The 16,800-nt window shown below is 37.7% G+C and overlaps 1 protein-coding gene across 1 annotated transcript in view; it reads left to right on the forward strand.

Annotated features, from left to right (window-relative positions):
* The window catches only part of ADGB (androglobin), a gene marked incomplete at its 5' end in the record, with an annotated part of 145,298 nt that extends 128,895 nt beyond the window's left edge, over positions 1-16,403 (forward strand). The window contains 5 exons of the mRNA XM_079716363.1: positions 762-938; positions 1,676-1,775; positions 13,418-13,508; positions 14,201-14,384; positions 15,275-16,403. Of these exons, the coding sequence (XP_079572489.1) occupies positions 762-938; positions 1,676-1,775; positions 13,418-13,508; positions 14,201-14,384; positions 15,275-15,460 (738 nt within the window). The 3' untranslated portion in view covers positions 15,461-16,403. The remainder of the gene's footprint in view (positions 1-761; positions 939-1,675; positions 1,776-13,417; positions 13,509-14,200; positions 14,385-15,274) is intronic.
* Positions 16,404-16,800: the final 397 nt, after the last annotated feature.

Here is a 16,800-nt window from a genome sequence, read left to right on the forward strand (position 1 = left end):
GTCTGTGAAAGTGATCCAACAAGACAGCAAAATGTTAACTTTCCTAATGAATATATATCAAGTATATCCAGGCTTGGAAATGATGAACTATTCCTGCTCTCATTCTTGTAAAGAGATGGTATGAGTGAGTCTAAGTGCAATTTAGAATTATTTTTATTTACAGTTTTTAGGTGAAATTTGCATAGACTGATATGCAACAATCTTAAATGTACAATTCAGTGAGTTTTGACAAGTGAATTCACCATGTAACCCACATCTCTGTCAAGGTTTAGATTATAGACCATTTCCATGAGCTTAGAAATTCCTTTAAACCTCTTTGCAGTGGATTCTGTCATCCCCATACCTCTCCCCCAAGCAAGTTTTGCCTGTTCTGGAATTTCATACAAATGAATCATACAAGAAGTACTCTTTTGTGCTCAACTTCTTTATTTCTGTATAATGTCTGTCTGTGGAATTCAACCACACTGTGGTATCCATTAATAGTTTATTACTTTTTAATGTTAAGTAGTAGTCCATGTATGAACATACTACAATTTATTTATCCATTCATCAGTTGACAGATATTTATATTGTTTCCCCTTTTTAGGCTAATATGAATGAGGCTATAATAAATATTCTTTTCCAAGTCTTTTTGTGAATATATGTTTTCATTTCTCTTGGCTTAAATACTTAAGTGAAATTTATGGGTCATGGGGTAAAATCTAGATACTTTTGAAAGGAGGAAAGGATCTGACCCCAAGGTTTTTACTTTACTTTGCCAGATATCCACTGCTCACCCTCAACAAGAAGACCCAAATAAACCCTACTGGATTTTGAGGTTGGTCACTGAATACAATGAAGCAGACTTTTTTGAAGTGAAAAAAGATACAGAACGAGCAGATGAAATCCGAGCCATGAAGCAGGCCTGGGAGATGACTGAGCCAGGAAGATCGATCAAGGTTACCTGAGTTTGAAAAGTTGTCCTTTTACCTTTCATTCCTGGGCGTGGTCTGAAGGAAGAGCCATATTGGTGAAACAACATAGTCTTTCCTTTAGGAAATATCTGGAATTTTGTCAGGCATCAACTAACTAAATATTAAGACCACATTTGAACACATTGTGAAATGTTATTATCCAGATACCCAGATGACTTCCAAAAGCAAAGCACATAATGGTGCCACTTATGGCCCAAACTGTAGGTAGCCTTGTTCTTTCACATCATCTGGGATTAACACTCTCCATCCTTAACACTCCCAACTAAGAAAGCATAAAAATGTTTAATATGTGTTTTCATGTACTTAGATAGAGAAAAATCATGTGCTGCCCTTGTGGAATACACATACCTCATGATTCCTCCTCTCTATATTTTAGATAAGAATCATTGCCATAGTGAAACATTATTATTTATATGTGCTTCATGTCCCCAACTCAGGGTTATTCAGGCAGATGAAAAAGGTTCAGGAGTGCCTGGATCTAAGCTAGCATGCACAGCGTATGAGTTTTAGGACTTCTTCTTCATTAGTTCTCACAAATCACTGTCAAGATCATGGATGGTGCAGAATTGTAGTTTTTCTTTGGTAATTCCTAAGAGCTGGTCTGGTTCAGGCTGCCGTATTCATTCACATTTTCCCGTGTCTTTTGAGTACTGTTGAGATGGTGTTGCCTGTAATGTGTGTTCATAATGTCTGTCCTTTAGGCTGCCCAGGCACGTCTCCATTATCTCAGCCGGTTCATTAAGAAAACACCTGATGTTGAGTGTGTGCCTATGTCTGAAAGCCAAACCAAAGAAGGTGAAGGTCAGTGAACCCTGCCCCAGCTGCCCCAAGCACGGAGCTGTTACTTGCACTTCTTCAAAGCTAGTCAGCAAGTCATGCTTGGTAAAAAGAAAAATTTCAGAATCTATTTCATTATAGGATTTTAAAGTTATAGACAGTTCTGTAAGAAAACAGATTCTGAAGCATTTTCTTTTTACCAAGCAGGTGTTCACTTTGTCCCCAAGTAGATATGATCTTCCCCATTTAAGAAAAGATGAAACCAGAAATAAGGGTGCCGCCTCGCTAGAAGGTAGCAGTATGTGAACTTGAAGGCAGGCTCACAACTATAAATCTGGCACCTTTCTAATCACAATAGCAATAAACAATAGCAATAAGAATCAAAGTAAGAAAGCTAACTACTTTCAGTGAACAATTTGCCATGGGCCTGGAGCTATAAAATACAAATTATTTCATCCAATACTCACATCAACCCACTGATATAAATATTATTTCCAACTTGCCAGTAAGGACCCAGGCCCAGAGTAATTTGCTAAATTCACAAGCTACCCAGGGACAGAGGCAGCATGCAGACAGAGCTCTCCATCACCCCAGGGCTCTACCCACAAACACTTGGCTATACCTCCATCTATCACCATGCTGAGCTGTCCAGGGAGGCTGAAGACATTCACATCCCAAATCGTGCTTTTCCACTTTTACATCTTCAGGAGTATAACTCAATAATTGTTGTAAAGTACGGTCCCTTAACATTTCATGTGAAGAGGATAAAAAATAAATATCACCCCAATCCTGTTATTCTGGGATGGGCACTGCTCAAAGTGCTTTATGTTTATTATCTCATTTTAACCTACAGCAACTATGAGGTAGACCTTACTATTTCCATTTTGTAGATTTAGAGACCAAAGCTCAGATGGTCACCTTATTCTTCCTACGCCATACATCTAAAAAGTGCCTCTTCCAAAGGCTGGAGGTGATCTTTGTCTTTAGTCTCAATCTTTTCCCCAGGCTTCACAATCAGTCAAACCATTCTTCACCATTTCTTTTAAACAGCTATTTTCTTACAATCTACGATGAAAGAAGTTTTCTGCCAATTCTCTTGCAAACTGAAACTTTTATAAAATATAATAAAATGACCCAGTGATGACCAATTGCTGTAAAAATATCTCTAAATGCATACTCTCACTTTCAGAGCTTATCCCACAGAGTACCAGTTTGCAGACGGATGACGCGCGCACATACACACATGCACGCATGGGCACACACTTGGAGTTGCACTGTTCTAGAGGTCCAAGATCATACTACACTTACACCCTATTCTGATACAACAGTTTTATAAGTGAAAATGAAGATTAACCTTCTCTTCCCCTTTTACACCCTCCTGTTTAAATACATATTACTTGGCAGGATGCAAGAGAACACAAACATCCAATTAATCAAAAACATTTTCTTTCCAGTCAGAGTCAGCGGAGTTGGTGTCTTACAGAAACAATTCAAGTTTGAAATGCCAAAAATATATGCAACAAAAGTAGACAGGTTCATAAGAAAAACAAATGAACTTTAGAAATCTAAGATCACAGAGCAACCATGATGAAAAAAGAAAAGTTATTAACCACTGGTTTCTAGAAGAGTCTTATTGTATATAAGATGCAATATTTCAGGAATGTTTTATTTAATGTTATAAAGTGAAAAACATGACTGAATTTATGTTTCAATAATGGAGCAAAGTTCAGGTCTGTACTACTATATTCTTTATTTTTCATGGGTATCATGCCAATAAAAGCATGATATTTTTGAAAAAATAGTTTTGAAAAATTTGATGTTACTGTTTTTTACATTTTTTAAGTTTTATATTAGATGATGTTTCTATGAATAATCCCTTCTAACAAGTTGTTATAAATTAAACACTTTACAATATTCCTGGAGACTATTCCAACCACACGTGAAAAGCAAGATTAAACAGCCAGTAGGAGGGCGGGATTTTTTGCATGGCAGAGTGAAGACTTGACATAGCCTCTCCCCAAAAGCAATGATAAACTGGAAAAGATTAAGAAACATTTCAAAATTCTGAGGGTGTACAACTAAATGAAAAAATATTTATTAAAAATAAAAACAAAAGGGGGTACAGAAGATGGCGGAAGAGTAAGACGTGGAGATCACCTTCCTCCCCACAGATACATCAGAAATTCATCTACACGTGGACCAACTCCTACAGAACACCTACTGAATGCTGACAGAAGACCTCAGACCTCCCAAAAGGCAAGAAACTCCCCCACGTACCTGGGTAGGGCAAAAGAAACAAGAATAAACAGAGACAAAAGGATAGGGACGGGACCTGCACCAGTGGGAGGGAGCCATGAAGGAGGAAAGGTTTCCACACACCAGGAGCCCCTTCGCGGGCGGAGACTGCGGGTGGCGGAGGGGGAAAGCTTCGGAGTAGCGGAGGAGAGCGCAGCCACAGGGGTGCGGAGGGCAAAGCGGAGAGATTCCCGCACAGAGGATCAGTGCCGACTGGCACTCATCAGCCCAAGAGGCTTGTCTGTTCGGCCGCCGGGGCGGGCGGGGCTGGGAGCTGAGGCTCAGGTTTCAGTCAGAGCGCGGGGAGAGGAGTGGGGTTGGCGGCGTGAACACAGCCTGAAGGGGTTAGTGCACCACGGTTAGCCTGGAGGGAGTCCAGGGAAAAGTCTAGAGCTGCCAAAGAGACAAGAGACTTTTTCTTCCCTCTTTGTTTCCTGGTGCGTGAGGAGAGGGGATTAACAGCGCTGCTTAAGGGAGCTCCAGAGACAGGCGCGAGCCGCGGCAAAAAGCGCGGACCACAGAGACGGGCGTGGGACACTGGGGCTGCTGCTGCCGCCGCCAAGAGGCCTGTGTGCGAGCGCAGGTCACTGTCCACGCCCCCCCTCTGGGGAGCCTGTGCAGCCCATCACTGCCGGGGTCCCGGATCCAGGAACGGCTTCCCCGGGAGAGCGCACGGCGCGCCTCAGGCTGGTGCAACGTCGCGCCGGCCTCTGCCACCGCAGGCTCGCCCTGCACTCCGTACCCCTCCCTCCCCACGGCCTGAGTGAGCCAGAATCCCCAAAGCAGCTGCTCCTTTAACCCCGTCCTGTCTGAGTGAAGAACAGACTCCCTCAGGCAACCTACACGCAGAGGCGGGGCCAAATCAAAAGCTAAGACCCGGGAGCTGTGCGAACAAAGAGAAAGGGAAATCTCTCCCAGCAGCCTAAGAAGCAGCGGATTGAAGCATCACAATCAACTTGATGTACCCTGCATCTGTGGAATACATGAATAGACAACGAATCATCCCAAATTGAGGAGGTGGACTTTCAGAACAAGATTTAAGATTTTTTCCCCTTTTCCTCTTTTTACAACGAATTATCCCAAACTGAGGAGGTGGACTTTGAGAGCAAGATTTACGATTTTTTCCCCTTTTTCTCTTTTTGTGAATGTGTATGTGTATGCTTCTGTGTGAGATTTTGTCTGTATAGCTTTGCTTCCACCATTTGTCCCAGGGTTCTATCTGTCTTTCTTTTAATTTTTCTTTTATAACTATTTTTTTAATTTTAATAATGCTATTATATTTTATCATACTTTATTCTATTTTACTTTATCTTCTCTCTTTCTCTTTTTCCTACCATCCCTCCTTCCTCCCTCCCTTTCTTTCTTTCTTTCTTTCTACTTCTACTAATTCTTCCTTTATACTATTTCTCCCTTTTACTCTGAACCGGGCGGATGAAAGGCTCTTGGTGCTGCAGCCAGGAGTCAGTGCTATGCCTCTGAGGTGGGAGAGCCAACTTCAGGACACTGGTCCAAAAGAGACCTCCCAGCTCCACATAATAGCAAACGGTGAAAATCTCCCAGAGATCTCCATCTCAACACCAGCACCCAGCTTCACTCAACGACCAGCAAGCTACAGTGCTGGACACCCTATGCCAAGCAACTAGCAAGACAGGAACACAACCCACCCATTAGCAGAGAGGCTGCCTAAAAACATAATAAGGCCACAGACACCCCAAAACACACCACCAGACGTGGGCATGTCCACCAGAAAGACAAGATCGAGCCTCATCCACCAGAACACAGGCACCAGTGCCCCCCAACAGGAAGCCTACACAACCCACTGAAACAACCTTAGCCACTGGGGACAGTCACCAAAAACAATAGGAACTATGAACCTGTAGCCTGCAAAACGGAGACCCCAAACACAGTAAGATAAGCAAAATGAGAAGACAGAAAAACATACAGCAGGTGAAGGAGCAAGATAAAAACCCACCAGACCTAACAAATGAAGAGGAAATAGGCAGTCTACCTGACAAAGAATTCAGAATAATGATAGTAAAGATGATCCAAAATCTTGGAAATAGAATAGGCAAAATGCAAGACACAGTTAACAAGGAACTAGAAGAACTAAAGATGAATCAAACAATGATTAGAAACACAATAAATGAAATGAAAAATACTCTAGATGGGATCAATAGCAGAATAACTGAGTCAGAAGAACGGATAAGTGACGTGGAAGATAAAATAGTGGAAATAACTGCTGCAGAAAAGAATAAAGAAAAAATAATGAAAAGAACTGAGGACACTCTCAGAGACCTCTGGGACAACATTAAACGCACCAACATTCGAATTATAGGGATTCCAGAAGAAGAAGAGAAAAAGAAAGGGACTGATAAAATATTTGAAGAGATTATAGTTGAAAACTTCCCTAACATGGGAAAGGAAACAGTTAATCAAGTCCAGGAGGCACAGAGAGTCCCATACAGAATAAATCCAAGGAGAAATATGCCAAGACACATATTAATCAAACTGTCAAAAATTAAACACAAATCATATTAAAAGCAGCAAGAGAAAAACAACAAATAACACACAAGGGAATCCCCATCAGGTTAACAGCTGATCTCTCAGCAGAAACTCTACAAGCCAGAAGGGAGTGGCAGGACATATTTAAAGTGATGAAGGAGGAAAACCTGCAACCAAGATTACTCTACCCAGCAAGGATCTCATTCAGATTTGATGGAGAAATTAAAACCTTGACAGACAAGCAAAAGCTGAGAGAGCTCAGCAACACCAAACCAGCTTTACAACAAATGCTAAAGGAACTTCTCTAGGTAAGAAAACCAAGAGAAGGAAAAGACATACAATAACGAACCCAAAACAATTAAGAAAATGGGAATAGGAACATACATATTGATAATTACCTTAAATGTAAATGGATTAAATGCTCCCACCAAAAGACACAGATTGGCTGAATGGATACAAAAACAAGACCTATATATATGCTGTCTACAAGAGACCAACTTCAGACCTAGAGCCACATACAGATTGAAAGTAAGGGAATGGAAAAATATATTCCATGCAAATGGAAATGAAGAGAAAGCTGGAGTAGCAATTCTCATATCAGACAAAATAGACTTTAAAATAAAGACTATTAGAAGAGACAAAGAAGGACACTACATAATGATCAAGGGATCGATCCAAGAAGAAGATATAACAATTGTAAATATTTATGCACCCGACATAGGAGCACCTCAATACATAAGGCAAATACTAACAGCCATAAAAGGGGAAATCGACAGTACCACACTCATAGTAGGGGACTTCAACACCCCACTTTCACCAATGGACAGATCATCCAAAATGAAAATAAATAAGAAAACACAAACTTTAAATGATACATTAAACAAGATGGACTTAATTGATATTTATAGGACATTCCATTCAAAAACAACAGAATACACATTTTTCTCAAGTGCACATGGAACATTCTCCAGGATAGCATACCTTGGGTCACAAATCAAGCCTTGGTAAATTTAAGAAAATTGAAATTGTATCAAGTATCTTTTCCAACCATAATGCTATGAGACTAGATATCCATTACAGGAAAAGATCTGTAAAAAATACAAACACATGGAGGCTAAACACTACACTACTTAATAACGAAGTGATCACTGAAGAAATCAAAAAGGAAATTTAAAAATACCTAGAAACAAATGACAGTGGAGACACGATGACCCAAAACCTATGGGATGCAGCAAAAGCAGTTCTAAGGGGGAAGTTTATAGCAATACAATCCCACCTTAAGAAACAGGAAACATCTCGAGTAAACAACGTGACTCTGCACCTAAAGCAATTAGAGAAAGAAGAACAAAATACCCCCAAAGTTAGCAGAAGGAAAGATATCATAAAGATCAGATCAGAAGTAAATGAAGGAAATGATAGCAAAGATCAATAAAACTAAAAGCTGGTTCTTTGAGAAGATAAACAAAATTGACAAACCATTAGCCAGACTCATCAAGAAAAAAAGGGAGAAGACTCAAATCAATAGAATTAGAAATGAAAAAGGAGAAGTAACAACTGACACTGCAGAAATACAAAAGATCATGAGAGATTACTACAAGTAACTCTATGCCAATAAAATGGACAACCTGGAAGAAATGGACAAATTCTTAGAAATGCACACCCTGCCAAGACTGAATCAGGAAGAAATAGAAAATATGAATAGACCAATGACAAGCACTGAAATTGAAACTGTGATTAAAAATCTTCCATCAAACAAAAGCCCAGGACCAGATGGCTTCACAGGCGAATTCTATCAAACGTTTAGAAAAGAGCTAACACCCATCCTTCTCAAACTCTTCCAAACAATATCAGAGGAAGGAACACTCCCAAACTCATTCTACGAGGCCACCATCACCTTGATACCAAAACCAGACAAGGATGTCACAAAGAAAGAAAACTACAGGCCAATATCACTGATGAACATAGATGCAAAAATCCTCAACAAAATACTAGCAAACAGAATCCAACAGCACATTAAAAGGATCATAAACCATGATCAAGTGGGGTTTATTCCAGGAATGAAAGGATTCTTCAATATACGCAAATCAATCAATGTGATACACCATATTAACAAGTTGAAGGAGAAAAACCATATGATCACCTCAATAGATGCAGAAAAAGCTTTTGACAAAATTCAACACCCATTTATGATAAAAACCCTCCAGAAAGTAGGCATAGAGGGAACTTTCCTCAACATAATAAAGGCCATATATGACAAACCCACAGCCAACATTGTCCTCAATGGTGAAAAACTGAAACCATTTCCACTGAGATCAGGAACAAGACAAGGCTGCCCACTCTCACCACTCTTGTTCAACATAGTTTTGGAAGTTTTAGCCACAGCAATCAGAGAAGAAAAGGAAATAAAAGGAATCCAAATTGGAAAAGAAGAAGTAAAGCTGTCACTGCTTGCAGATGACTTGATACTATACATAGAGAATCCTAAAGATGCTACCAGAAAACTACTAGAGCTAATCAGTGAATTTGGTAAAGTAGCAGGATACAAAATTAATGCACAGAAATCTCTGGCATTCCTATACACTAATGATGAAAATTCTGAAAGTGAAATCAAGAAAACCCTCCCATTTACCATTGCAACAAAAAGAATAAAATATCTAGGAATAAACTTACCTAAGGAAACAAAAGACCTGTATGCAGAAAATTATAAGACACTGGTGAAAGAAATTAAAGATGATACAAATAGATGGAGAGATGTACCATGTTCCTGGATTGGAAGAATCAACATTGTGAAAATGACTCTACTACCCAAAGCAATCTACAGATTCAATGCAATCCCTATCAAACTACCACTGGCATTTTTCACAGAACTAGAACAAAAAATTTCAAAATTTGTTTGGGAAAACAAAAGACCCCGAAGAGCCAAAGCAATCTTGAGAACGAAAAACAGAGCTGGAGGAATCAGGCTCCCTGACTTCAGACTATACTACAAAGCTACGGTAATCAAGACAGTATGGTACTGGCACAAAAACAGAAAGATAGATCAATGGAACAGGATAGAAAGCCCAGAGATAAACCCACACAGATATGGTCACCTTATCTTTGATAAAGGAGGCAGAAATGTACAGTGGAGAAAGGACAGCCTCTTCAATAAGTGGTGCTGGGAAAACTGGACAGGGACATGTAAAAGTATGAGATTAGATCACTCCCTAACACCATACACAAAAATAAGCTCAAAATGGATTAAAGACCTAAATGTAAGGCCAGAAACTATCAAGCTCTTAGAGGAAAACACAGGCAGAACACTCTTTGACATAAATCACAGCAAGATCCTTTTGGACCCACCTCCTAGAGAAATGGAAATAAAAACAAAGATAAACAAATGGGACCTAATGAAACTTCAAAGCACAGCAAAGGAAACCATAAACAAGGCCAAAAGACAACCCTTAGAATGGGAGAAAATATTTGCAAATGAAGCAACTGACAAAGGATTAATCTCCAAAATTTATAAGCAGCTCATGCAGCTCAATAGCAAAAAAACAACCCAATCCAAAAATGGGAAGAATACCTAAATAGAAAGTTTTCCAAGGAAGATATACAGACTGCCAACAAACACATGAAAGAATGCTCAACATCATTAATCATTAGAAAAATGCAAATCAAAACTACAATGAGATATCATCTCACACCAGGCAGAATGGCCATCATCAAAAAATCTAGAAACAATAAATGCTGGAGAGGGTGTGGAGAAAAGGGAACACTCTTGCACTGCTTGTGGGAATGTGAGTTGGTACAGCCACTATGGAGAACAGTATGGAGGTTCCTTAAAAAACTACAAATAGAACTGCCATATGACCCAGCAATCCCACTACTGGGCACATACCCTGAGAAAACCATAATTCAAAAAAAGTCATGTACCAAAATGTTCATTGCAGCTCTATTTACAACAGCCTGGAGATGGAAACAACCTAAATGTCCATCATCTGATGAATGGATAAAGAAAAGTGGCACATATGTACAATGGAATATTACTCAGCCATAAAAAGAAACGAAATTGAGCTATTTGTAATGAGGTTGATAGACCTAGAGTCTGTCATACGGAGTGAAGTAAGTCAGAAAGAGAAAGACAAATACCATATGCTAACACATATATATGGAATTTAAGAAAAAAAAATGTCACGAAGAACCTAGGGGTAAAACAGGAATAAAGACACAGACCTACTTGAGAATGGACTTGAGGATATGGGGAGGGGGAAGGGTAAGCTGTGACAAAGCGAGAGAGAGGCATGGACATATATACACTACCAAACGTAAGGTAGATAGCTAGTGGGAAGCAGCCGCATAGCACAGGGAGATCAGCTCGGTGCTTTGTGACCGCCTGGAGGGGTGGGATATGGAGGGTGGGAGGGAGGGAGACACAAGAGGGAAGGGATATGGGAACAGATGTATATGTATAACTGATTCACTTTGTTATAAAGCCGAAACTAATAAAAAATAAAATAAATAAATAAATAAATAAAAACAAAAAAGTAAATTAACTTAGTTGGATAAATTTTTTGTTACTTCGGTAACAAATAACCACAAATTTAGTAACTTTACACAAAAGTCTTGCAGTTCTAGAGGACATAAAGTCTAAAGTTTAGCTGTTGGCAGGGCAGCATTCCTCCTGGAGGCCCTTGGAGAAGGATCGGTTTCCATTTTCAGCTTCTAGGGCCATTGACTCTTTGGCTTAAGACTCCTTCCTTATATTCAAGGCCAGCATCATAGCATCTTCAAATCCCTCTATCTCTCTGTCTCTCATTCCTTCCCCCTCTCTCTCTTTCCTCTATGACCATCACTTCATCTCCTTCTTGGATTCTATCTTTTCTACCTTCCTCTCTTTTTCCCTTACAAGGGTTTAGCCCAGCTGACTAATACAGCATTATCTTCCCATCTCGAGATCCTTAATTGCATCTGCAAAGTCCTTGTATGGTAGCATATTCATAGGCTTCAGAGGTTAGAACATGGATATCCTCAGAGGTCCTTTAGTCTGTCTACCACAGTTAGCCTACCAACTATTGCATATTAACGTGGGGTTCCCTCATCAGCCCCAATGTCTGTAGCATGGTAGCCAGGAGAACCAGCAGTCTTGCTGCCACTGTTAAAAAGGATTTACCTGATTTGAGGCTCCATGGAAAAGTTCTATGCCCATGGATATTGTTGCAAGGAATAGTGAACTTGGTGGCAAGCAATTGGAATAGCCAACATCACAGCTGCTTGAGACTGTGATACTGGTCAAGAAAAGCAAAAAGTAAGCCAAAAATTAAATAAAGAGATCTGTGTAACAAAGCAGATATAGTGATTTCCACCTTCAAGAACGTAGGATGTCCACTTTTTCCATACATACGTATCAGAAAGGAAGAAATAAACTGTGTTGTCAGACAAATCGATCCTGTATATTGAAAATCCTAAGAAATCATGGGAAAAGAACCCAGAATATCATCTAGAACTAACAAGTGAGTTTGGTGAGGTCACATGATAGAAGATTAATATATTTTTATTTCTACATTTCAATGAGCAATCAAAAAAAGAAATTAAGAAGACAGTTTCATTCACAATAGCATCAATAATAAATATATGGAAATAAATTTAACAAAAGTGCAAGACCTGTATACTGAAAATTATGAAACATTTCTGAAGGAAATTTTGAAAGATCTAAATAGAGAGGCAGTCCATGCTTTGGGGCTAGAAGACTGAATATAGAAAGATATTAATTCTCCCTAAATTGATCTATAAATTCAGTGTATCTGAATTTAGATACTGAATTTAGATAGATCAAATTTTGTGATCTATAAATTTCTATCAAAATCCTAGTAATCATTTTACAGAATTTGACAAGCTGATCCCAAAACTTATATAAATGCAAATACCCAGAATGACCAAAATAATTTTGATAAAGAACCAAGAGGAAGGATTTTACCTTCATGATTTCAGAATTTATTATGAAGCTAACAATAATCAAAACACTATGATTTGACAGTTTCTTAAAAAGTTAATTTTTTGATTCCTACTTGCATGAAATATCCAGGAAAGGCAAATCTACAGAGACAGAAAGCCTGGGGCTTGTGGTGGGAATGCAGAGTGACTTTAAGAGGGCACAAAAGAATTTATTTGGATAACAGAAATGTTTTGAAGCAGGATTTTGGTGCTGGTTGCACAACTCTGTAAATTTACTAAAACATATTGAATTATACTTTTAAAATTGGTAAATTTTATGGTATGTAAATTACACTTCAATAATTTTTTAAAAAGAGAGATTAAATGGGCTGGAAAGGCTGAATGGTTAATATCTTAGTCTCTAAAATTTCTTTCTTAAAACTATTCTTGTGGGTTCTTGAGTCCGTGGGGTAAAAATCTCCTGATATTTGATTTTCAGCATTCACCTGTTATATATTGCCTACTCTACTGGACTAAAACTTTCTTGAAGATAGGATACTGTGTCTTAAAATATTTTTATATCCCACCCCCATAGTGCTTCTCGTAGCTTTCACGGATAGACCAAGCTCTTTAAATATTAGTTTATTTAACTTGTTTATAATGAAATTTTGTAACAAAGTATGACCTTTTTAGGTGTCTGCTTTCATTTAACTGTAATCAGAGTAATTTTGTTACTCTTCTCCTTCATTTAACTATAAGTATAGTTACACCAGCTAGAGGATAAACATAAAATATAATTATGTTTCAATAAAGTCATTAAACCACATTAAAATCATATTAAACAAGGCAGTCCAAAATATTGTCAATTTAAACAAGATATACAATCGTTTAGTTGGTCATTGTTGATTCTTTCTTGAAAGCCTAGGACTTTTTTTTTTTTTTTTTTTTTACAACAGGGCCTCGTTCACGATCCCCAACAATTTTGGAAATGTCTCCCCACCTTATTCGAAAAAAACTAGAATGTGTAGACTTAAGTCAATATGTACGGTAAGTTTTAATAAACATGCTTAATGCAGACATCTGTGTTCATAGAATTTTGGATAGATTGTCAATAGGCAGTTGCTAAACAACAGAAAATTTGAAATTAAATGCTTAATATATTTTAAGTGTATTTGAATTTTTAAAAGTACAGAATTTATATCTTAAATTTAGCAAATGTTTTATTAAGTCAGTTATAAAAGCATTTAAATGTTTTCTGTAAAGATTTAATTTGTAGCCTGGTTAAGGTGAGTTGAGCTGCAGAAAAATCCCATCATACCTGCTGCTATTATTTAATTAGATTGAATTTTCTTAAGAACTAAACAATAGGATTAATAGAGATAGTTACTCAAACACATTTATCAATTTGAAAACATTTTCAAACCTACTTAGCTTCATAAGTTAAAAAGAAAACACCTACAAAATATTCTCACAGCTTCACACACCAATTCCACAAACACCTCTTCAAATAGTACATCTAATTTTGCTGGTATTTTCCTAAAATAATTTCCTAAAATATTAGTGACTTAATAAATGGAGCCTAGCCCATGTAAAAATAATGACTTATTCTTTCTGTTCCTGATATTTGATTTGATTCAGACCACCACCCTACTGATATGATTTTAAATTATTTGAGTGCTAAAGTTCATGCTAGAGTTCCCAAATGACTTATGTATCTCTTTTGATGTTTTTATATCAAGAAAAACAAATACTGATCCTCTGCTGCAAACGGATGAGCTGAATCAGCAGCAGGCAATGCAAAAGGCAGAGGAGGTCCATCAGTTTCGACAGTATAGGACCAGACTCCTTAGCATTCGTGATACTGAGCAAGAAGAAAGGCTTAAAGTAAAGGAGCAAGTTCTGGAGATGTACGGGGAGATGCAGGTGAGTATAAAAGGGCATATACTTGGATCACAATTGACAAATTCTTCTGTAATATTACAAAGGTGTCATAGAATCATATTGTAACCAGGTAGAAAGAAGTCTTGAAAACATTTAGTTCCCAACTTCTCAGAAAATTGGCAAATTAATTATACACATCTATTTTACTCACTCCCTAGAATCCCTCTAAAATATACTATTGAAAATTTATCCACAAAATGGGAAGAATGGAAGCAGAGACAATAGCAAAATATTTGTGAAGTCGGAAAGTAGCTGAAGGAAGATTGCATTAACAGACTTGAAGTAGCCAAATCCTAAACTGGCAGTAGAAAAACTCCTAAGAGTCAATAGTTTGCTACAGAGAATGCCCCAAAGGCTCAGAAATCGGTGGCACCAGCCACGTTAAGAAGTGAAGGTGAAGTAAGTGAGAGGAAGAAAAAAGATACCACCTAAAGGTCTTCAAGTACAAATCAGATATATTTTGTCAGAGTTAGAATATGTATGGGGAACTAGTAATTTACTGAGCACAGTTACTGTGAGAGACACACCAGGTGCATATTTTATACAGATTAGGTCTGAATTCATTTAAAGCAGGTAGTTACTTTGTCAAAATCCCTGCTCATTTCTTTCTTTACTTTTCTCTTTATTTTTCTCCTACTGACTCTTTTATTTACCATTCTGTAAAATCTCATGTGCCCTTTGATATCTCATGTTTTATGCACTAAGAAACATTTGAGACCACAACCTAATTTTCATCTTTCTTCAATAATTTCCTACATGAGTCTGTTGGCCTGAGGAAAGGGAGTGCAGTTTTTTAGGGAACCATAATACGGCTCTATCAGGCGATCTTATTTGCTTGGGTTTTTGTTTATTTGTTTGTTTGTTTGGATTAGGACTCCTTAGATGAAGCCCGACAGAAGATCTTCAATATCCGGGAAGAGTATAGAAACAAGTTACTGGAAGCTGAGCGCCAAAGATTGAAGTCGCAGGCTGCGGAGGAAGCCGCGATCCGGCTACAGCCAGAAAAGAAGGTCCCGGCTCCAGACACACAAAAAAAACAGAAAGGAAAGAAAAAGTGACCAGGAGATGCCCAATACTTCCTTTCCTCCAAAGAAGGAAAACCTACTTTTAATTATCTATAACTTTGCCTTTTGATGAAAATAAGGTATTATTAGGTCAATTGAAACTAGATGTTTTCCCACCTTAGAAGTAGTTTCTGTGTTTTGATGCTAACTTATTGGTTTTTCCCAGAGAGCTATGATTTGAGTATAAAATTTCAATAAAAATAGTCTCAAAATATTTGGAATGTAATAAAATGTATGTGTCTCACTCTGAATTGCTTCATTTTTAGTTAGTGCCAGAACAGGATCATAAGTGAACCAGCAGGATTGCCTTTGAAAAATTCAATGAGAAAAATAGCTATTGCTCTTTCAGCTCTAACTTTAAAGACTTTAATATATTAAAAAATATGTTTCAAGATCATTAAACAGGGTAGAGATGACGCTCTGTATGAGTTTAGATTCAAGCATGAAAAATACACTCAAAAAAAACTCCAAAAATAAATAAAACTTTAAAAAATTTTTAATAAAAAATATGCTTCAGACTTGTGCTTTTCTTTTTCAAAGCAGAATGCCAACAGACCCCCTTCATTGGGCAAGAACTTTTGTAGGTTAAGCACACACTCAAAGTGCTAGAAGTTAGAATCCTAAGAATAAGTCAGAACAACCCAGGCATAGAGAATGTGATCACACACATCCTTTGTTATGTGTACCAGCATTGTATTTTTTGTAACATAGAGCATGTTCTTGTATGCTAGTTTAAAAAAAAAAATACAGTGAGTGCCTTAACTGAGACACATGGTAGGAAACTGCCCCCAAAGCACACTTCTGATTCATGACTTTCTCAGGTGAAGATTCCCATAGTATTTCTGAGCCAGTCAAAGCTGTTCCACTTTGATAGATGATTTCACTTTTTTCATTTATTTAAATTCTGTATTATTAAAATTTTAATTCTTTATACATATGTATGTGTAAATCTACTTATTTAAATATGCAAACACATGCATTTTTCCTCTATTACTCTTTGCCTGCACTTCCTTCACAACCCTCTGATCTACCAGCCCCTCCCAAATAATCCATGGGAACAACCTAATGTGAATGTTACCATACTTTTCACTTATCTCATATCATTGTACATCAATATTTATATTATATCATGGCTTGTTTTACAAATTGATATTTTATTATACATACTTCACTTTATTTTGATTTTTCTCACCATACAATACAAAATCTAGTCAAAAGTAATTTATTATTTTTTAACTGCTGTGCAACATTCCATAGTATAAATATACCATAATTTAACCAGCTAATTACTTTGGTTTTAGATTTTTACTATACAAGCTATCTACATGAAAATG

Source organism: Hyperoodon ampullatus, assembly GCF_949752795.1.
Source record: "Hyperoodon ampullatus genome assembly, chromosome: 12".
Classification (NCBI taxonomy): domain Eukaryota; kingdom Metazoa; phylum Chordata; class Mammalia; order Artiodactyla; family Ziphiidae; genus Hyperoodon; species Hyperoodon ampullatus.